The sequence below is a fragment of the Cetorhinus maximus genome, unplaced genomic scaffold (assembly GCF_964194155.1).
Source record: "Cetorhinus maximus unplaced genomic scaffold, sCetMax3.hap1.1 HAP1_SCAFFOLD_2149, whole genome shotgun sequence".
Classification (NCBI taxonomy): domain Eukaryota; kingdom Metazoa; phylum Chordata; class Chondrichthyes; order Lamniformes; family Cetorhinidae; genus Cetorhinus; species Cetorhinus maximus.
In genome coordinates this window covers 9,854-32,378 of record NW_027598088.1, presented here as the reverse complement: position 1 = coordinate 32,378, position 22,525 = coordinate 9,854, and the positions used below count along the sequence as shown (strand labels likewise).

Sequence of the window (22,525 nt, the reverse complement as noted above, 5' to 3'; positions counted from 1 at the left end):
ATAAGCACCGATTTGTGCGGTGCTCCACTAGTTAAAGCCTGCCAACCTGAAATTGATCTGTTTATCCCTACTGTTTTCTGCCCATTAACCAATCCTCAATCCATGCCAGTACATTACCCCCAGTACCACATGCTCTAATTTTGCTCACTAACCTCCTGTGTGGGACCTTACCAAAAGCCTTCTGAAAATCCAAATACACCACATCCATCTATCCTGCTAATAACATCCTCAAAAATCTAACAGGTTTGTCAGACATGATTTCCCCTTCATAAATCTACATTGACTCTTCCCAATCTCACCATTATTTTCTAAGTGCCCAGTTATCACATCCTTTAGAATAGATTCTAGCATTTTCTCTACTACTGATGTCATGTTAACAGTTCTGCAGTCCCCCATTTCCTATCTCCCTCCTTTCTTAAATAGTGTGGTTACATTCACTACCTTTCAATGTATAGGCACTGTTCAGAATCTATAGAATTTTGAAAGAATACCGCCAATGCATCCACCATCTAAGCAGCCACCTCTTTCAATGCTCTGGGATGTCGATCATCAAGTCCAGGGGAGTTATCAATTTTCAGTCTCAATTTCTCCAGCACTACCTTTTTACTAATACTATTTTCTTTCAGATCCTCAATCTCACTTGTCCCTTGGCTCCCTAATATTTCAGGGAGGTTTTTGCATCCTCCTCCAAGACGACAAAGTATTTTAGCTTCCCTGCCATTTTCTTCTTACTCATTATAAATTCTCATTCTCACCTGTAATGGGTCCACATTTATCTTCACTAATCTTTTTCCTTTTATGTACCTACAGAAGCTTTTGTAGCCTGTTTTTATGTTCCTCACTAGCTTACTTTTATATTCTATTTTCTCAATTTTTTTCATTCTCTTTTGGTGAATTTTAAAAATTTCCACCCTCAGGCTTACTACTGTTTGGCAACTCTATATGCCTCTTCTTTTGATCTCAGAATCCTTAACTTCTCTTATTAGCCATGGTTGCATCACTTTTCCTGCTGGCTCTGAGTGTTAAAGTAATGTAAATTTGTTGTAAACCATGTATTAATTCTTTGCATGCTAGCCATTGTCTACCATCATACGTTTAATGTAGTTTCTCTATCTACCTCAGCCAACTTCCTCATACCTTCGTAGTTTCGTTCGTTTAGATTAAAGGTCCTAGTTTAGCATTGAACATCATCACTTTCAAAGGTCATGTAAAATTCTATCATATTATGGTCACTATAAAGCTCCTTTACAAGAAGATTAGTTAGCCCATTCTCACTGCACAACACTAGACCTAAAAAAGAACCCATTCTCCAATTGGTTCCTCAACATAAGTGCTCTAGAAAGCCATCACCTATACATTCCAGGAATTTGTCCTTCTCTACATTAGAGGTTATTAGGTTTACATAGTCTGTGTGGATTGAAGTCCTGCATGATTACTGTATTACCCTTGTTACAGGCACCTCTTAATTTCCTGATTTATATCATGCCCTACATTACCACTACTATTTGGTGGCTTATAAACTACCAAACTTTGCTGCCCCATGCCATTTCTTAGCCCCACCCAAACTGATTCTACATCTTGATCTTCCGATTCAAGATCCTCTCAATAATGTACTGATGCCATCATTTATTAACAGTGTGGCCCCACCTCCTTTATCCCTATCCTTCCTAAATGCTGAATACCCTTGAACTTTCAGTTCCCAGCCTTGGTCACCTTGCAGCCATGTTGATTTCAATCTAAGGAGAATAATGTCTTGCTAGCTAGCTCACAGCAGTTGCGGCCCAGAGGTTTCAAACATTATTGAACCAGAGGTCCTCAAATTACTCATTAATCTTCCTGCCATAATTCAGTACTGCTGTCAGTTACAAACTCTACCAGGACTTAAGCTTACTGCTTTTTCAATGGCTGCTTCTTCAGTTATGCAAGCAAGACTTCTCCTCCGCTTGTTCTTCACTGGGGTCTCTTCATCTTTGGGTCGAACCACCCGTTTCAGTATGGACCGCATTTCATGGCCTGATGTGGGAGATTTGAAGTAGCTGGTGCAGGACCATTTATTAGGAGTTCCCTAAAGAAGAGAAAGGAATTTTATCTTCAAACTGCAGGTATTTTTTCGCCCCCCCGAATTATTTAAAACCTGCCAAATCTCATAACTGAACGTCCACAAACTCACATCATTCATAATTTCCTGTGTGATCTCCTTGCTAGCCACGAGCGGAGCAGTCAGCAGATTGGCCATGCCAGAAGGTACGTCAGCATCATTCTGTCAAAAATAAAATTTAGTAAACAAGATGATGCTTCAATCAACAAAACCAAGTGACCAGGAATGAATAGGCATTTTAGACTCTATTTCATGAATGTTCCTAGTATTGTGGAAACCTAGATCTCATGACTTACAGTTAAAAGAAATTAGTGAATGTTACTGGCAACTAACAACTCTTCTACTCCAAGTGTAAGCCTAGTTAAGTCAAACAAAAATGCCTTTTAAAAATGTCATTGCTGCATGTTCAGAATCACTGAGGAATCCAGGACAGTGTTGTGATGAGGAAAAAGGAACTGATAATAGCCTATAAACTAGTATATGACTTAATATTGTACCATGTAGCAACTACAACTGGCATGTAGCCAGTAATTCATCCCAAGGCTGCATGGTTGTAAACTCAACCCAAGTTAAGTACTGACCTATAATGGGACTATGGGCAAGTCATAGCTCAAAATTTACAACATAATTCTAATCAAGCTCAACAGTTTTATGACTGTGAAAGTAGGCAGTTACCAGTGTAGAGACTATTTTAGTACAGTTTATGTGTAGACAGTTCTCAATTCCATGGGCTTAGAAACAGTTAAAATGCTTTACCTCAATATCTTCATCAAGCAAGTCCAAAAATCCATCGTCTTCATCATCAACAGAAGAAGTTAGTGAGGATTTCCGTAGAAGGATTGGGCTACCAAGATCGGCTGACCCATCACCCAAAGGCGAAAGCTATAGTAAAAATGCTTGGTTAATATATTACAGCTTTTCAGCAAAGATCAGATCTGCTTCCAATGCAAATACCACAGCAGATTAGTTTTAATAGTTGACTAGCAATATTTCAGCAAAGCAGGCACCCAATGGAGTTTGGTTTTCCCTACATGGAGGGAATATGAGCAGCATAGGATTAGAGGATACAGGCAAATCTCAGACACCCTGGTACCCTGGTAACGTATCTGATGCATGAGGGGAAAGGAATAAGCAATGGCCCCTCCAAAATAAAAAATCAGAAGAGCCAGGGAAATAGTACTGGGCACTGGAATCACATTGCAGATTCAGGTCAGGAAGATGTGGGCTGGGATTAAGATATGGAAAGCAAGGACGTTATCTGTGTAATAAGTGAGCTGACTGCACAGGCAAGTGAATGGGCTTACATACACAAAGAATAATAATAAAGGATCCAGAAAAATATGGTACATCTCATCTGACATGCAAGATGATCCCAATGGTTGGAATAAATTTCAAAAGCTAGCTGACAGGCTAAAACAACCTGTAGGGGAAGGAGATGGGCAAGAGTTAGGTGGATCACTTGAAGCCAAGTTAAAAATTAGAAAGGGCCAAATTCTCTAGACTGCAATGACAGCAAGCATCAATAGTCATTAGTGCTCGAGGACAGGAAAAAGGAAAATATCTACTATTTTCCCATATACTATGGCTCATTGTCTGTTCTCCCATAAAACACCAAGACATTTTATGTATTGTAAAAGGGCACTATAAAAACAAATGCATCTAAAAGGCTAGTTAGATTCTGCCATCCAGCAGACAAGATGACAATGTAAGTGGGGGAAACGGTACTGGAAGCCATTTCAGTCAAGATGTTGCAATCTTTCAAGCAAGCATAGTGTTTCAAGGCATTTAGGCTACTGCAATGCAAGAGCATGTCAAGGTGCCTCATCTTTTAGCAATTCTTGAAATCATAATTTGTTAAGTTACTTGCCATTAAAGCAGGTGCAGAACTTGGCCTCTGAGCTTGTCTACTCCCAGCAGAAAAGGTACAGAGACGGTTTCGAGAAACTGGATGAACTGGCTTTTTGAACTCAAATCCTTCCTGTGAAGAGGTAGAAATAGGTGAATTCCTGTACCAAAAAAATACAAGCAAAACAGCCCAACTATATTAACTTTTATCAATTGTGTTATTTGCTGAGGGTAAGTTGCAGATAGTTGAAAACCCGCTTCAAATTACTGCACTATTTGGCTGGTTACAGAAGTGGGAGCATCGTTTTAACCACTAACACCCTTAACCTACTTGATGCAAAGCATGAAAGTTAACCCAATGACAGAGGGTCCAAGAGAAGTCTAAAGTTAGATGAATTTGACAGCACCTTCCAAACCCACAACCATTACCATCTAGAAGGACAAGGGCAACTGACACACGTAAGCCACTCACCATCCTGACTTAGAAATATATCATTGTTCCTTCACTGTTGCTGGGTCAAAACCCTGGATCTCCCTTCCTAACTGCATTCTGGGCGTACCTACACCACATTAACTGCAGTGATTCAAGTCAGCTCACCACCACCGTCAAGGCAATTAGGGATGGGCAATAAATGTTGTCCTAGCCAGTAAAACCCACATCCCATGAATGAATTAAAAAAAATACAAGGCAGAAACAAAAGCAGAGATAGCTCAGAATCATTGAGGGATCAGGTGTGCCTGGTGTGTTGGGAAGACATCCACTTCATCTTTAATTTGAAAGTAAAGACAGACATTCCAATGAAATTCTATGACAGGTTTAATTTGGCTATTAATGCCTTAGCCTTCATTGGTTGATTACTAACCACTCCTTCTCTGGTTTTAAGACACTTGTCCTATGATACCATCAGTATTCCCAGGAGTGATATTGGCATTTGAGCTTCAATTTTGAAAGAACACTGACTTGGCTATTCGTTGCCCCAAAATTCCCCTGTCCTTCAGGTGTTTCATGCTTGAAGTGAAACTCAATTACTCCTGCAGATAGTTGACAAAAACTCACGTTTTCTTTGTTTCCTTCAGCCGAGACGGTGCCAGCACTTCCTTCGTGAAACACCTCTGAATCTAGAGAGTCACACTGGCTTGACTTTAGTGCAGGGCTTGATCCTAGAAGTCTCATCTGGAATGTAAAAGCATAGGGCTTAGCACAAGTCACTGAGCATCTGATTCCTAGGTGTTGCTTGTGTGCTCCTAGTCAGTGTGTTGAAGTCCTACACACACAGTCATTTCTATGGGAAACCTAATTCACACTGGTCTCAGGCTAGAGGGTCTCAAATGCCGATGTGCTCAAAAGCAGCACCTGGATAACTAGAAATAATCTAATGCGTGAAAGACTTTCATGTGTATTGATAACCGGGAGTTTCATTTCTTTACTAAAAGCCAACTAGTTTAGAAATGAAAGTTCAAAGTTTTCTTTGGGTTCTTGTCAAATTGTTTGAGGTAATTTCAAGCAAGTGTATGTAGGCAGCTGTTGATCTACATCAGCTGTGTGGGGTAAAGCAGACACAAACAGTTGTGCATCTTGAAGATGCAGCATTAAGATAAATCCCACAACAGATGTCCCCATAACAACTGTTCTTAATAGTTCAATGGTGCACTATATTATGAGAGCCATGCAATCCAGAGAAGTTCCAGTGTGGGGTCCTCAGCTAGAGTAGGTTATCAATGGGAGCAGGCAGCAATACAATGAGTCAATAATTTAGCTCCTTTAAAAAAGGGGAAAAGAAACATTTACAGGTTTCATCTTGGTGATCCCTGCCAAAAAGCATGAAGTAACTTGAGCTTTTCATACTGGAAAGAGTGACAGGAGTATACAAGATGTTTGAGGTATAGACAAAATAAATCCAATTTTTATTAAACTGTAGAAGAAGTAGTTCAAATTGGAGAAATGGGATAAATAAATATAATAAAGGGAGACAATAAACTGAGGGTAAACTAGCAAGTAATATAAAAACAGAGTCAGAGCTTCTTTAAATATTTAAAAAGGAAGAGGCCAAAGTGAACATAGGTCCCTCACAGAATGAGGCTGGGGAAATATTAATGGGGAACCAGGAAATGGCAGAGGAGTTGAATAAATACTTTGCTTCAGTCTTCATGGTAGAAAATACTAATAGCATTCCAATACTAAATAATCAAGGGGCAAAAGAGGGAGGGGAAATAAATACAACTACTATCACTAGACAAAAAGTACAAAGGAAACTAATGGGGCTAAAAATTGATAAGTCCCCTGGACCTGATGGGTTGCATCCAAGGATATCAAAGGAAGTAGCTACAGCGATAGTAGATGCACTGGTAGTAACCTTTCAAGAATCCCTAGATTCTGGAAAAGTCCCAGAAGATTGGAAAACTGCCAACGTTAACACCCTTATTCAAAAGGGAGACAGACAATCTAATCAAGCAGAGTCAGCATGGCTTCATGAAGGGGAAATCATACCTAACAAATTTATTAGAATTCTTTAAGGTGGTGACAAGCAGGATAGATAAAGGAGAACCAGTAGATGTAATATATTTGGATTTCCAAAAGGCTTGCGATAAGGTACCACACATAAGGATACTTAAGATAAGAGCCCATGGTGTTGGGGGGAGGGGGGGTAGTATGTTAGCATAAATAGAGGATTGGATAACTAATAGAAGGGAGTGTTGGGATAAGGGGGGCATTTTCAGGGTGGCATTTTCAGGGTGGCAACCTGTGTAACTAGTGGAGTGCAACAGGGATCAGTGCTGGGGCCTTAAATTTACGATATATATTAATGACTTAGATGAGGGAAGTCAATGTACTAGCGCCAAGTTTGCAGATGACAAAAATAGATGGGAAGGCAAGTGGTGAGGATGACAAGTTTACACAGGGATATAGACAGGTTAAGTGAATGGGCAAAAACTTGGCAGATGGAACACAATGTAGGAAAATGTGAGGTTATGCATTTTGGCAGGAAGAATAGAGGAGCTGAATATTACATAAATGGAGAAAGACTGCAGAAGGCTGCAGCACAGAGGGATTTGGGAATCCTTGTGCACGAATCCCAAAAAGCTAGCATACAAGTTCAACAGGTAATAGGAAAGGCAAATGGAACTTTGGCCTTTATTTCAAAGATATACTGGCATTGGAGGCAGCCCAGAGAAGGTTCACTTAGTTGATTACAGGTATGAGGGATTTTCTTCTGAGGAGAGGTCGAGTAGGTTGGGCCTGTACTCATTGGAGTTTAGAAAAATGAGGGGCAACCTTATTGAAACATAAGATTCTTAGGGGGCTTGATAGGGTTGAGAGGTTGTTTCCTCTTGTGGGAGAGTCTAGGACCAGAAGGCATAATTTCAGAATAAGGGGTCACCCATTTAAAACAGAGATAAGGAGGAATCTCTTCTCTCAAAGGGTAGTTAATCTGTGGAATTCTTTATCGCAGAGGGCTGTAGAAGCTGGATTATTAAGCATATTCAAGATGGTGATAGACAGATTTTTAATCAGAATAGGAATCAAGGGTTATGGGGAAAAGGCAGGAAAGGGGAGTTGAGGATCATCAGATCAGCCATGATCTCACTTGAATGGTGGAGCAGACTCGATGGGCTGAATTGCCTACTTCAGCTCCTACGTCTTATGGTAAATAGGCTTCATCTATTGTGTGCTGCAAGATGGAATATCCTTCATGGGACAGGGAGAATTCAGATCCTTCATAAATTCTACATTTCTGGACTTCAATAGCTTGGTTTGAAGATTTTAGCCACAGCAATATATTTCTGCACCATTAAATCCCTAGCTGACAGGAAAAAAAATACTGCTTAATGTGTATTCTGCATCTGCTCATTCAAGTTTACATCAAGTACAGCGAGAACCTTGTCCAGTGTGTTCAGAATTCATGAAAATATTGACTGGTAACCTGTAGTGATTCCCACCACAACATGCTGAAAGTTTTAAATGTACCAAATCTAATGGTATTTCCATTACAATTATGGGTAACAGAAAATGTTTTTAAAATTACAAATTTAAGGGCAATAGAGCGCCACAGGGTGTATAAAAACCAGCCAACTGGTGAAATGACTCACCGGAAGGGAGTTTATTCTTCTTATAGGGAACTTCCTGAAAAACAAGATCGTTCTGTTAACATTCAAACACCTCTGACAACTATTAGACAATTAGACAACTAGTTGCTTCTCTCCCCCATCACCTTTCTCTTCTTCACCCCAACTATGAACATGTCAATATTTAATACCATTTGCTTAAGAACTGCATGTTCCCCTCCAAACCATCCGGACTTGGAAATATATCGCTGTTTGCTCACTGTTGCTGGGTCAAAATCCTGGAACTTCTTCCCTGACAGCACTGTGGCTGCTCCTACACCACGTGGACTGCAGCGGTTCAAGGCAGCAGCTCACAACCGTTTTAAGAGTAATTGCGAATGGGCAATAAAAATGCTGACCTAGCCAGTGACGTCCACATCCCATGAAAGTAATAATTAAAAAGACCAAAAACACAAACAGGTATGAGGTAAACTTTATGTTCAGTTATATTTCTGAACATTAAATACTATTGAATATCAGCATGAATGTGAATAAACCAATCTGGTCCTAGCCTTAACAGGATAATGTTTGCCTGAAGAGGGACAAGAGTGCCCTAGAACCAAGTTAAATAACCAAATGCCATTGTCCTGTCCTTTTGAAACCAACGCTACCATTAGAATGGAGCTCCTCCAATGCCTCAGGCAGTCAAGGTCACAGCAAATGTGGAACTAGGCAAACGAGGAAAATCCCAGGTTTGATCCTCAATGGCGACTAGGTTTTCAGCCAGTCACTTTCACTGCACTGGATATTCAGGGCGAGTTCCCATAACCAACAACTCCTCTGGAAAATGCTTGCACAAGGTACCATAGAATTATCCTGCTGCCCCCAACCACTACCTGAAAAAAAAAATCTGCTCAAAGCTCAATGTTTGGATGAAATCCAGAAGCTAGTGAAACTAGGGCTGGGCAGGGAAAGGAGTGAGGGGGGAGATTCTACAAGACCAGCCTTGCAACTCGCAAAAAAACAAACAGAATGTGAGAAACCACATCTCTCAGGTTGTGGCCGAAACATTTGACCCAATTCTACAAACAACCCTAAGTCAATAAGCTCAGACAGTGACAACTGCTGCAAACACTCATACGTACTCCAGACTGCTTAAATTACAAAATTATACATCATACCATAAGGCAATCTCTGCAAATTCTCCCAGAGTATGGTTAACCAGTAACAATGGAGCATAATTTTAGCATGATCACAGGATAGGAGTGAAAAATTCAAATATATTTTACAGAGGGACATCAGAGCAAGGAATGCATTGTCACAAGTGGTTAAGACAGTAGTCTATATGAAAGGGAATTCTTAAGTATCTGAAGGGGAATCAGAACAAGTAGGTGGCCATTTGGACTATGGTGCCTGTTCCATCTTTTAATAAGATCACAGCTGAACTTCTACATCAAGCCCACTTTCCCAGCCTATCATTAATGTGTAAAAATCTATCAAGCCTCAACCCATGTTAATATTACTCCCAATCCCATGAGCCCTAATCTTGTAACATCCTCCCATTCCTTTTGGAATGCTTTCTGAAAACCCAAAATTAACTACATTTACTAGTTCTCTTTTAGCTACAACTACTAGTTACACCCTCAAAGACATTTAACAATTTATCTTTCATAAAACTATGTTGATGTTGCCAAGTTATGTTGCTGTTTAAGTGACCTGTTACCACATCTTTAATAGATTCCAGTATTGCTCCAATTAGGACATCAGGCTAACTGCCCTAGTTCCTAGTTTTGTCTCTCCACCCTTTCTTGAATCGTAACATTGTTTCTCTACCTTCCAATCCAGAGACCATTCTAGAATTTAAGGAATTCCAGAAGATTAAAATCAATTCATCCACTGAACTACTCAGCAGCCAGCCCAAAATCCTAGGGTGTAGATGATCAGGTTCACGGGACTGCACAGCTTCTGTCCCCATTAATTTCTCCAGCACATTGTTTTCTTTATTATTGCTGTAAGGTTCTCACATTTAAACACTTGGTTTCCCCATAGCTTCCACTATGGCTATGTCCTTTATGAAAAGGAAGTATTTCATCTCCATTTCTGTCTTTCTTTCTCATTTAATTTTCCAGCCTGCCCAGAGGAACCCTTGTTCACTTCCACTAATTTTTAAAAAAACACAAATATTCTAAAAATCAAAATGATAGCAGTGGACAGATTTGAGGCCATGGAGGGATTCAAGGGGAAGACAATATATTTGTTAGGACAGAAGAACAGGTACAGGCCTTAAGAGCAGCAAGGACAAATTCTGTGTAGGGTGTAGTTCACAAACAGTAGCAGGAAGAACAGTATGAATGCTGCAGCAGTTCAGCCAAGAGCATCTTCAAGTGTTTTTGATAGCTAAGAGGTGCAAGCTAAAGTTGGGCAAGGTTGAAGGTGAAAGACGACATGTTTGGTGACAGATCGAACATGGAGGAGAAAGCTGGGCCACGTGTCAAGTAACTTAGAGATGTCACACTTGTAAGCCTGGTGTAGCGGGGTAGTGGGCAGAGACTAGAGGTGTTTGGTGCCAAAGGGTATTGGATTCGATTTTGCTAATGTTAAGCTCAAGGAAGATTGACTCATCCAGGTGTCTACATAGAATATACAGCACAAAAGCCATATGGCCCAACCAGCCCATGGCAGTAATTAATAATGAAGGAATGGGAATTAACTGAAAGCTGATCCATGCTTCTGGACAACTTTGCATGTGTTAGCATGAGAGGATATTAGAACAGAGCAGCTGCAGTCAGAGAAGAGCTGTTTATAAAACACTCAGTTTAGCTTGGGGTGAAGGGCAAGGGGAGTTACTACATGAAAGAATGGCCATGTCAGAAAAAGATTCAAGGAAATGAAAAAAATGCCAGAAAATTCATGTCTGTTAATTAACCCAACAGCTTTACCACCTAAAAACACGTTTGCATTTGAATGCAGTTTTGAAAGAGTCAGTAAACTGATGTCAACAAGCTGAGAAACACTTCCTCACAATAGGATAGGCCCGACTTCATTTTGCACATCATTAACTGGATTGCAGCGTTAAACAAAACCCATTGCCCAGGGACAGGGGGTTACTTACTTGGTAATCACTTTTCCAGATTCTAATATTGCTTTTTCAAACCTGTAAAAAAGGAGAAAAGCTTCAGTTCCTGCTGCTACATTAATACAGACAACAAGAGTACAAACTATCAAATCAGAAAGCAGCAACTTATAAAAGTAGAGATAAAGGCACATGACAATAGTAGAAGGAACAAGGTAATCAATATGATTAGCTGACAAGGAGCTTGGGTTTCATATTGTAAGAAGCAAAAGCAAGAATCAATTAGTTCGTCCATCTAGATGTATGATAATATTTTGCTAAAGTTGTTTTTGAAGGGCACAGCATTTAAAAACTCTGAAGAGCAAGTTCGCTACTTTAAAAGGCATTTCAATATTGGTAGATATTGCTATATTTACTGGTGGTTAAACTCTTGCCATACCTTCAACACTTGGTGGCTTTATATCTGCCCACAAACAGCATAAGTGTGATGAATGTAGACATTCCACACAAAGTAGTTCTGAGTGTAAAGATTCCAAGCACCCTCAGCTCAAGTTGGAGGGTCAAAATTGCCATTACCATCCCCACAGGATGGCCTTTTAGACTCACTGCTCACCACCTGTATGCAAATGAGTCCCTTTGTTTGGGACTGAGATTAGTCCTCGGTTGCCATATGCCATCCGGGGGAGTCCTATCGGGCTGACCCTACAGCTGACAGCATTTAATCAGTGCCACAATCAGAAAGGCACAAGCATGGCCTAACAAAGAGACAGAACAACAGAACTGGTCAAGCAGAAGAGACATGCTCTTTCCTTTCAGCACGTGCTACTTACCCTACCCCAGTAGCCTAAATCAGTGATCTAGCAACAGATGGGATTATGCACTCACCCCAATTACATGGAGGTCTCAGAAAAATTTACTCCATTAGCATGCAAATAGCAGTCCTAGAGAATTCTTTTGACTTCTTATTGGAAAGTAAATTTATCTCACTAAAATGGAAAATTATAAAGCTGTGTTTGAGTTACCTATACTTCAAACAGGGAACTGAATGTTAAAAGCTCCATTTTTAAGCAGTCTAGAAACTGGATTGTTATAGCCCATAGCCACTGAACTTCAAAGTTGCAAACATCAGCTTCACAAAATGCATGTTGCTGCAACATACCCCTATATAGAGTAAGCTGCCAATGTGTCAAAAAAGTGTTAATCTTTAGACTGCAATGGGATCTGGATAAAATAGTGGGGAAATGGGCTTAAAAAAGCAGATACTGTCAGGATGCACAAGGTGAAACATTTGAATAAAAATAGTTAAGACACTGAAATGAAGCAGATGGTGCTAAGACCACTCAGAGGGATTAGAGGCTTAAAAAGGAGCTCCTCAGGTTGATAAGAGCAGAAAAATGCTGAGTGGTTTAATGCCAGCATCACAGATAGAACTCGTCATTGAAATCAAGCAGTCCATTCCAATTAATTACAAGACAGATCTGATAGAGAAGACCCTGATAAACAAGGCTCTGAATGCACCAAGAGCCACGAAGTCCAACAGACTGCTAGGCAGTGTGCCTTTGGACTACTGGTTACAATTCTGCCAGAATAACCAGATGTCCTTCTATGGGGAATGCATGAAGAGATCAAAAAGACAACAGGTCCATTAAAAGAAAATTGATCCATTGAAAACAAAGGCAGGAGGTCACTGACTGCAAGAAACAGTTGCAGAGGTGGGTGGAACACTACAAGTTGTAAAACAAAAAACAGAAATACCTGGAAAAACTCAGCAGGTCTGGCAGCATCGGCAGAGGAGCACAAAGTTGACGTTTCGAGTCCTCACGACCCTTCAACAGAACTAAGTAGAAATAGGAAAGGGGTGAAATATAAGCTGGTTTACGGTAAACCAGCTTATATTTCACCCCTTTCCTATTTCTACTTAGTTCTGTTGAAGGGTCGTGAGGACTCGAAACGTCAACTTTGTTCTTCTCCGCTGATGCTGCCAGACCTGCTGAGTTTTTCCAAGTATTTCTGTTTTTGTTTTGGATTTCCAGCATCCGCAGTTTTTTATTTTTAACTACAAGTTGTAACTTGACACTCCTGCAGCATCTGCACAAACTTTCATCTCCAGTGGAGGGAGGGGGCAGTGCCCCAGGGTACAAGTGATACAAAGATTGCAGCCTGTACAAGAACAAGGGCAACCGCAGCAATTGTAACATCAAAGCATCTTCCTGCTGAAGATCATGGGAAAAGTATTCGCCAGTGTTGCCCTGGTCAGACTGCAGATCCTAGCTGAAAACATCTACCACAAATCCCAGAACTGGAAGATCTATTATTGACACGATGTTCAGCAGCTGCATGAGAACTGGAAACAAAGAGACCACTATATATTACCTTCAATCTCACAAAGGTATCAGATCATGCAAGCAAAGGCAGTCTAGTTAAGCTGCTGGAGAAATTAGGCTGGCCACCAAGGCTGCTTAATGCACGGTCAGCTATGAAAGGGAAATATTGGAACCCTCTGCAATCTGCAGCAAGGTGAAATGGTTGTGTTCTGGCATGGACACTTTGGCACATTCTTCTCTTCATTGCTGTGATGCACCTTCAGGTCATCTATAAAGGGTTTCTACTTGTATATCAGAATTGACAGAAAGCAGTTCAACCTTGCCTGCCTTGATTACAGTGAGAGTGAGAGAGAAACAGCATAGTCATTTACAGTGAGCAAGTGAGAAAGGAGCAGGGCCTTTAACAATGAGAGAGTGAGAGAAGAGTGTGAGACTATTAAAGAGCACATAGGGAAAAGAGCGCGGAGAGCAGCGGATTGGTGAGTATTTCTAGTCATTAAAGTAAAGAAAGGTCTTTAGGTTGTGTTTAGATCTCTAGTATTTTTCTCTTTTTCTTAAAGATAACTTGTTGAGTATAAGCTCAATACTGGTGTGTATAAAAAAAATAAGTGTAAAGAGTGGGGGTACCAGATTAATTAATTAACACATTCGATAGCGATGGCAGGACAGGTGATGTGTTGCTGCTGGACACCAAGGTCATCCAGAGCATTTGCAGCTTGAGGAACTTTGGATCTGAGTTGAGGACATTGTGGCACATCAGGGAGGGGGAAGTTGCCCGGACACTTTGATCCAGGAGGCGGTCACACCCCTCAGATTAGGCAATTCAAATTTGGCCTGTGATCAGGGACAGGAGGGTGTGACTGTAGGTGAAGCAGGTATGGGGACCCAGGGGGTAGCATTCGAGGAGCCTCGGCCCCTGCAACTGTCCAACATTTACAAGGTTTGTGCAGGCTGCGTGGATGAGAGTGGGGACTGCAGAGAGGATGAGCAAACTGACCACGGCACCATGGTACAGGGAGCCATTCAAGTGGGGGGAGGAAATAGAAATGTAGAAGTGGTGGGGGACAATATAATTAGGGGGATAGATACTGTTCTCTGCAGCTGTGAGCATGAGTCCTGAAGGCTGTATTGCCTGCCCAGTGCTAGGGTTAAGGACATCTCCTCAGGGCTGGAGAGGAACTTGGAATGGGAGGAGGGGGATCCAGTTGTCATCCTTTGGTATCAACATTGATAGGATTAGAAAGGAGGTTCTTCTGAAAGAATTTGAACAGTTAGGAGCCTAAATTGTGGCAGGGGTGAGAGGGGGTGGGAAGGCAGGGAGAAAGGTTCTGGAAAGGGGGATACGTAGGTTTACAAAGCGAAAGGACATGGCAGCCTTGCAGGGCAGCTATTTAAGTAATAATACCCAGAATGTGACAGGAAGGGATAGTGTACAAACATAACAGCAGCAAATAGGGTCAAAGGGGGAAAAAAGGTAAAAAGGCTAAATTAATGGCACTTTACTTAAATGCACATAGCATTCGGAACAAAAGAAATGAATTAACAGCACAAATAGAGGTTAATGGGCATGATCTTATAGCCATTACAGAGATATGGTTACAAGGAGATCAAAGCTGGGAACTAAATATTCAGGGGTATGTGACTTTTTGAAAGGATGGGCAGAAAGGAAAGGGGTAGCTTTGTTAGTACGAGATAGAATAAGTACGATAGCAAGAAAGGGCCTTGGATCGGAAACTGTGGAATCCATATGGGCGGAGGGAAGAAATAACAAGGGGAAGGCGACCCTGGTGGGGATGGTCTATTAACCACCTGACAGTAGCTATACTATAGAACAAAATAAATCAGGAGATAATAAGGGCATGTAAAAAAGGCAGTACATTAATCATGGTGACTTTAATCTTCATGTAGATTGAGAAAATCAAATTGGCAGAGGTAGACATGAGCAAGGATTCAGAGTGCACATTCGGAACAGTTTCTTAGAACAATATGTTGTGAATCGAACCAGGGATCAGGCTATTTTGGATCTGGAATGTGTAATGAGGCAGGTTTAATAAATGATCTCAGAGTAAAGGGTCCCCTAAGAAATAGTGACCACAATAGGTTAGAATTTAGCAGTTTGAGAGAGAGAAACTTGGGTCGGAAACAACTCTGCTAAACTTAAGGGTAATTACATTGGGGTGAGGACAAAGTTGGCTGGGGGTGGACTGGGAAAGGAGTTTAGCAGAAAAGACGGTTGGTGAACAATGGCAGACGCAGTGGAGGCTGCCATGCCAGAATGGGGCACCTGAGCCACACCAGGCGATGCTGAACAGAATTAACCACCACAATCATCTCAAAATCAAAGGCTCCCACCACCTCAGGTTGATGAGGCCAAAACTAATTTCTAGGTTTTAATCATCAGACAATATAAAAGCCAAGAGATAATGACGAGTCTATAACCTAGTATTGCTCAGCATTGAGATGAACACTCGGAGATAAATGCAAATTCTCTAGGATACTCCTGATATGAGGAAATACAAATATAAAACAATGTAGATATCAAAATGTTTAAAATTAAGGATGGGACAGGGTAGGTAGAAAGTAAACTGTTTCTAGTAGTGAGGAATCAAGAAAAGAGGTTGTAGATTAAACAAGATTTAGAACAGCAAGAGGCTATGGAATTCACTTAGAGTTAAGGGTTGAGGCAGCAACCACAACATTCAAGATCAGATTGTACAGGTGGAGTGTAGATAAGATAACAGAATGGGCAAATATCAATTACATGCTTAGGTGCTGGGTTAGCACCAGCAAGCATTGGTTATAACTTCTACATGTTTTTGTATGACTGATTACCAGCTTCTCAATATAGCAATTACTGAGACTAACTCTGCAGCTATAAATTCAAAGCTCTTCTTTAGCCTTTTAACATTTAAACTAACCAAAAGTGTATGGAACAAAGATGTGAACACTGCTGCCAGTATTCACTGGTTCCTTTCCATTGTGTTTAATTTGACAAAACATAAGCAAAGGTAACTGGTTACTAAGGGAATTAACATCTACCACCATTTTCTGATGGGTTTGAAATAAAAATACTAACACAAACCACAGACAGCAAAGAAATAAGAGCACTGTTGTTAAATGGTGACTAGTTGTACAAAACCTAGGCTACATTCTGCAAAGACTTTAATGCAACACCATCCCAGTCCCTATGAATTCATCTGAATGTTTAAACTGAACTCTTCAAACTTTACGGAGAGGAAATTTTGTTCCTTGTTAACAGACTCCTGGAGATCTGTTGCCTCAACTTAAAAAAAAAGTCAGCTGCCAAGTGCTATTCGGTGCACAAAATCATTGCATTAGTAAAGTAAGCAGGTAAAGAACGTAACCACATACATTGTGCTTGGAGCATTCCAGACCCCAGACAGACAGCAATTTAGTGACCTTACAAACCCTTGGGATCACAGACTTCCTGCTTTGAAAATCAAGTTATTTACACTTGAGCAAAAGGGTACAGGGTTGATTGTATGAAACAAGGTAGGCTGCTGCCAAACCCAGAGCACAGACAAACTTCATAAATCGCAGGTTATACACCTCAACTATAAATCCAGGCGCAACTAGGGGAGGGGATTTAAGTTTGATTGCTTCTGTGCTTGCCTATGGAGCAATCTGCCAGAGTCACCTAAACAGCAAAACCATTGTACTAGCACCATGCTTCTGTCGAGAGGGGAAATAAATTTGGTAATTTGTATTAGCAAGTCCAGAAATTTTGGAGTAGGCAATTACTGAGTGATGGGAAGGTGCACATAAAGAGTCAGTAAACTCACGATACTAAGTGGATCGAACATGCAGCCCAAGTCGACACAGCACAATATTCTGGTCACCTCAGTTTCTGCCAATGCAAGGCCATGGCATACATATGATACTACTGAATACCAACACCAAGTTAAACACGATCAGCCTCATCATCTGCTGGTATAATATTTGCAGTTAGTTCCAAATATTACTTCACCCCCGCGCCCAACAATCACCCCAACTTAAGCACAAGGCGAGTTGAAACTTACGTTTCGCCGATTGCCTTTTCGTCCATCGGACTCGGAGAATCCATACAAAGTCCTGGGTAAGACACAAGCGTTAAAACAACTCAAATATCAGACATTATTTGCCTCAGTAAGGCTATAAATAGCAACAGGAGTAGGCTAGATGGCCCCTCAAGCCCACGCTGCCATTCAATATGATTATGGCTGAATTTCGAATAACTCCATTTTCCCACCCTATCCCTACATTCCTTTAACATCTGAACATCTGTCTTGAATACAGAATGACTGAGCATTCACATGCCTCTGGGTAGAGGGTTACAAAGATTCTAAATTCAGAGTGAAAAAAATCTACGTTATAGGAGTCCTAAACAGCCGGCTTCATATTTTGAGACTGAGAGCCCTGGTTTCAGGCTCTCCATCACTTCATTCTATGACAGAATATAAACTCATTCTATGCAATCTCTCCTCATAAGGACAGACCTCATGATCCAGAAATCGTTGAATTTTTTTGCACTTCCTGAAGTGAATATCTCTGCTTATTTACATTTGACTGTTTATGTTAAGTATAGATTAAAAAGCCAAGTAAATCTTGCAAATATACAATTAGTAGCAATAAAACAAAAGATTCAAGTTACTGTACATTAATTGCAGCTCATCTCCATTGCTTCTGGGAATAATAGTTAACAGATGAACAGCCAACTCAGAAGCTTCCTGTACATCCACCTGTGACCACAGCTGCTGTCTCCCACTGGGAGAAATAGGCTGAACACTTGGCATCAACCATGTGCCTCCAGCTATGGTGGCAAACTAAACATACAGGTACCAGCTCAGCAGAATACCATAGTACCAGTAGAGAGCCCAGCTGCTCCTGCATGCTCTGTAACAGAGGATGACGTACCTAATAGTCTGTCCATTCAAGAGGCTTCATTCAAAACCTCCAACTGCAACTCAAACAGCCTATTTGGCCCAGCTGTTCAATGCTGATGTTTATGCTCCATACAAGCCTCTTTCTATTCTACTTCATCTAACCTTAACAGAGCCTTGCATCCCTTTCATTGTGAAAATGTCTAATTGCATAATTCATGTTTTAGGAGTACAGCTTTTAACTTGGCAATTTGAAGTTTGAAGTTTTAAATGCAAGATAATGGAAGCACCTGGTTTAAGAAACTGGTAAACAGATCTCAAGTGATTGCTATTCAAAGTGCTTATTTAATAAGGTCAGTGCTGGAAGTGGGAGAACATTGAACAATAGGCAGCCCTTTTGAGTTTCTTGGTAGAAGTGGTGTCCATAGTTGTCTTTATATTATTCATATAGTTTCTCAGAGCAAATGCAAGGTTTGGGAACTGAAGGGTATTGTCTGATTTTGGAGTCACTGAGCTGGGATGAGGTACGCAAGGAGTGAGGAGTGTTGTCTAGCCAGATGCAGGTGGAAGGACCCCAAGAAAGCTCATGCTTCAGAGTATAACAGGGTTTTTAAAATATATTAGTTCATGGATGTGGGCATCACTGGCTAGGCCAGCATTTATTGCTCATTCCTAACGGCCCCTGGTCAAAGTGCAGTTAAGAGTCAACCATGCTGCTGTGGGTCTGGAGTCACATGTAGACCAGACTAGGGAAGCGAACCAGATAGGTTTTTAAAACAACAATCAGCAATGGTTTCATGGCCAGTCTTTTAATTCCAGATTTTTATTGAATTCACATTTTACCATCTCCTGCAGTGGGATTCAAACCTGGGTCACCAGAGCATTACGCTAGATCTCTGGAATACTAGTCCAGTGACAATACCACTACGCCACCGTCTCCCCTGAGAAACACTGAGGAGAATCAAAATGAATTCCTGAGACCTATGGCGCACTTTGGTTTGGTCCCAGAAGTGAAGGAACTCTTAAGATCCTGTGAAGTATAGAGGAACTCTTGGATGGAAATAAAGGTAGCACAGGAAGTGGTCTATTGAGATTTTCAGATTTATATTGTAATTATAATTTAGTGTTAAGGCATAGCACTTTAATTCTTGTACAGTAAATGTTTGTTCAAAATGTGAAACCTTGTGGCATAATTCCATTAACTGGTCCCCTCAAGATCATAAGACTTTCCTCCCTCATGCTTTCTCCTTAAATGTATCTATGCTATTCAACTCAACCACTTCAAGGTAACAGGCTCCACATACTTACATTGGCATTTTCATTATAATTCCATAAAATATAGATACTGTAACTTTTGTTGTTCTTGATTAAAAGACCCTATATCCCAGGATGTAATTAGGTAACTACCAATTTGGGCGTACAGAATGTGTAAATACCAGTAAAAAGTTAAGGCACCTTGCAAACAGTTTACCCCCAGGGTCTTAGCCACCTTAATTTTCTCTTTGCACTACCCACATGAAACAAGCTGCACGGTGACAATGCCAGCAGCAGTGAGTGCTCACTCGGTCTGATCTTTCCATTTGCAAGCCCAAACATTGGCACCTCAACAATGCAACACCACATTCCCCCAGCAGTGCCACACACATGCAGGGTTTTTGGGGTGTCTAATGGAAGATCGATCGATCCTTTCCTTCCACCTTTGCACTAACCCTCACTTTGCTTCAGGCCACCCACTCCCTCCTTCAACTGGAGGAATTTTGTAATTAACTGCAGCAGCCATTGTCACCCAGGCAGATGGGGAAACAGCCGATTCAGCAGACTCCAGCTCCATCTTGAATGTGTTTGGATAGTGTCATGTGCCACAAGAGAAGCTGCTCAATGAATCAACAGGAACCACACACCATATACCAACCAATTATGTCTTTTTTTTTAAATCAAGAACAAACTTGAAGATTACACAATTGATTTTAAAGAAGGAATTCAGACCAATAACCAGTCAGCCACATCGACAGAACTTGCATCTTTTATAAGATATTGAATAAAATTAATAGTTTACTTTTGAACATGTCAGATTCAGCAAAGTAATAATTTTTGTTCTCATTCTCCCACTCTTAGACCCAAGTGCCCCACCACCACAGTGGTTGCAAACTTTCTGGTAGCGCCTTACAAACCCAGGTGACTTTCACCCTGCTACCTGCAATATTTTAAACTGAATTTTTTGCCTCAGCATGGATATTACTGGCTAAACCAGCATTTGTTACCCATCCCTTATCTTACTGGAGATGGAGGGGTGAGTCACCTTTTAACCATTGCAATCCCTGCAGTGTAGGTACACCCACAGTGCTGTTAGGAAGGGAGCTGCATCAGTGGAGGACAGGGTGCCAATCAGGCAGACTGCTTTGTCTTGGATGGTGTTGAGCTTCAATTGTTGGAGCTTCTTTTTTATATTCATTCATGGGATGTGAGCATCACTGGCTAGGCCACCCCCAATTGCCCTTGAAAAAGCTGCATTCATCTAGACAAGTGAGTATTCCATCACACTCCTGGCTTGTGCTTGTTGATGGTGGACAGGTTGCACACAAGAGACTGAATTGCAAGTGGGGGGGGGGGGGGGGGGGAAGGGGGGGAAGAGAGACACTGCTCTGGCCACCAACTCTAGCCTTTCATGAAGTACCAACCTGCATCAGGAATCAGATGAGAGCGTCTGGAAGGAGAAGCGGAGTCCCATTTGGCCTGCGTTTCGGTGTATCACAATTATAGATAAGAAAGAGGGGCAAAGTCAGCATTGAAAATACCAAAAAAAAAGTAGTTTTAGGTGGGAGAGAGGAGTGGAAGAAAAAAAAAGCAATATTTGCCCAGGCAACAACCCAACTCCACACTCACTATTTGCACAAATACAAAAAGCAAAACACTGCAGATTTTGGAATAGTGCATTAAGCCATTTTAAGCATTATTTTTTTTTAAAAAAAAGCAACAGGCAATGTCAAGGATTAAACAGAGCTCTAAAAAAAACGACAGAGCACATTGCCCCCTGGTCTCTCACTACCAACCACCCCCCCCAACTTCGCTCCAAGCAAACGCTGCTCAGCTCCCCAACACCCCGCCCCCAAAAGCCCTGCAGCTTGCAGAATGAGGCCGGGAGGTGAGCCTAGAGAGAGAGACAGAGACAGAGAGACTCCTTTACCTGCCCAGGCCTGTCAGGTTGACCATGTTGAGTGCCAGGTTGGTGACTGGAGACAACACCGGGGTGTCGGAGGAGGCGAACAGAGCTTTGCACGAGCGGCCTTTTCTCCAAGGACAGCCGGGGCGGCCCGGGGCCGAAGCTCCTGCGCGGCCTTGGCCTAGGGGGACTGGCGGCCCAGAGACCCCGCTCATGGTCCCAGGTCTGGAAAGGTGGAAGGGGGGGGGGAGACTTTAAAGATTAAAATTAAATCGCCGGGAATTAAAGGGTGGTTAAAATCGGAGACCGGGTCAAAAGGGTCTTGTTCGTTTTCCCCCGTTCCCCGACGCTAAGGCCTCGCTAGAGTCTCATCGGCGGCCGCACGGGCCCTGAGGGGGGGGGGGGGGTGATCGGAGTTAGCTGTATCGACCGCTCCGCCGCTCCATGGAGCCGGGCCTCAGGCTCCAGCCACTGCTCGCGCCACCGCCTTTATTTCGAAAATAACACTCGCGCCTGGCCCCGCCCCTCTCCCACGCCAAAAGGGCGGTTCACGTGACGGGGCCGGCCAATCACTGCCCCGTCTCCCTTCCGCCCCGCCCCGCCGGCGGGTCGTGTGCGGAGTGTGGCCATCCGCGCCCTGCCGTATCCTCCCTCCCGCCTCCCAACGCAGCCCCAGCCCGCGGGAGTCACGGGAGAAGAGCGACCAATCACCGTCCTGCTCTCCTTTCCCGCTTCTCAGGGGAGGAGCTGGAGGAGGAGAGGCGGGGACAAGAACCTGGGAGAAAATAACCAATCATATCCCACCTTTTGTCACCGGCTTGCGAACTGCGGGTTTCCACCAATAGCAGCAGCCCTTTACATGAAGCGACTTGGAAGGGCAGCTTTAATTATACCATTAACCCAGGAAAGGGGAGACTCACTCATTGGAAAAAATAGAATCAACCTAATGTCTTTTATATTCCAGACTATAAACAAATGTTTGGATTCTTTCTTCATTGAACTTCTGCTAATTGCTTTCACATCTCGTGAAAGGATAGGGTATTTTCTTTATCTAATGAAGTAATATTAGCAGGACACCCCTCCTTTGAGAATGGAGCCTTC

At 41.9% G+C, this 22,525-nt stretch overlaps 1 protein-coding gene across 1 annotated transcript in view; it reads right to left on the bottom strand.

Moving 5' to 3' along the window:
• cdc25b (cell division cycle 25B) overlaps positions 1 to 21,669 on the bottom strand; it is a 32,051-nt gene extending 10,382 nt beyond the window's left edge. The window contains exons 1-10 of the mRNA XM_078537303.1: positions 21,449 to 21,669; positions 20,977 to 21,021; positions 17,425 to 17,505; positions 11,100 to 11,141; positions 8,033 to 8,066; positions 5,001 to 5,117; positions 3,966 to 4,076; positions 2,855 to 2,980; positions 2,171 to 2,260; positions 1,892 to 2,065 (exon numbers count right to left, since the gene is read on the bottom strand). Coding sequence (XP_078393429.1) covers positions 1,892 to 2,065; positions 2,171 to 2,260; positions 2,855 to 2,980; positions 3,966 to 4,076; positions 5,001 to 5,117; positions 8,033 to 8,066; positions 11,100 to 11,141; positions 17,425 to 17,505; positions 20,977 to 21,021; positions 21,449 to 21,639 — 1,011 coding nt within the window. The 5' untranslated portion in view covers positions 21,640 to 21,669. The remainder of the gene's footprint in view (positions 1 to 1,891; positions 2,066 to 2,170; positions 2,261 to 2,854; positions 2,981 to 3,965; positions 4,077 to 5,000; positions 5,118 to 8,032; positions 8,067 to 11,099; positions 11,142 to 17,424; positions 17,506 to 20,976; positions 21,022 to 21,448) is intronic.
• Between the last annotated feature and the right edge of the window lie 856 nt (positions 21,670 to 22,525).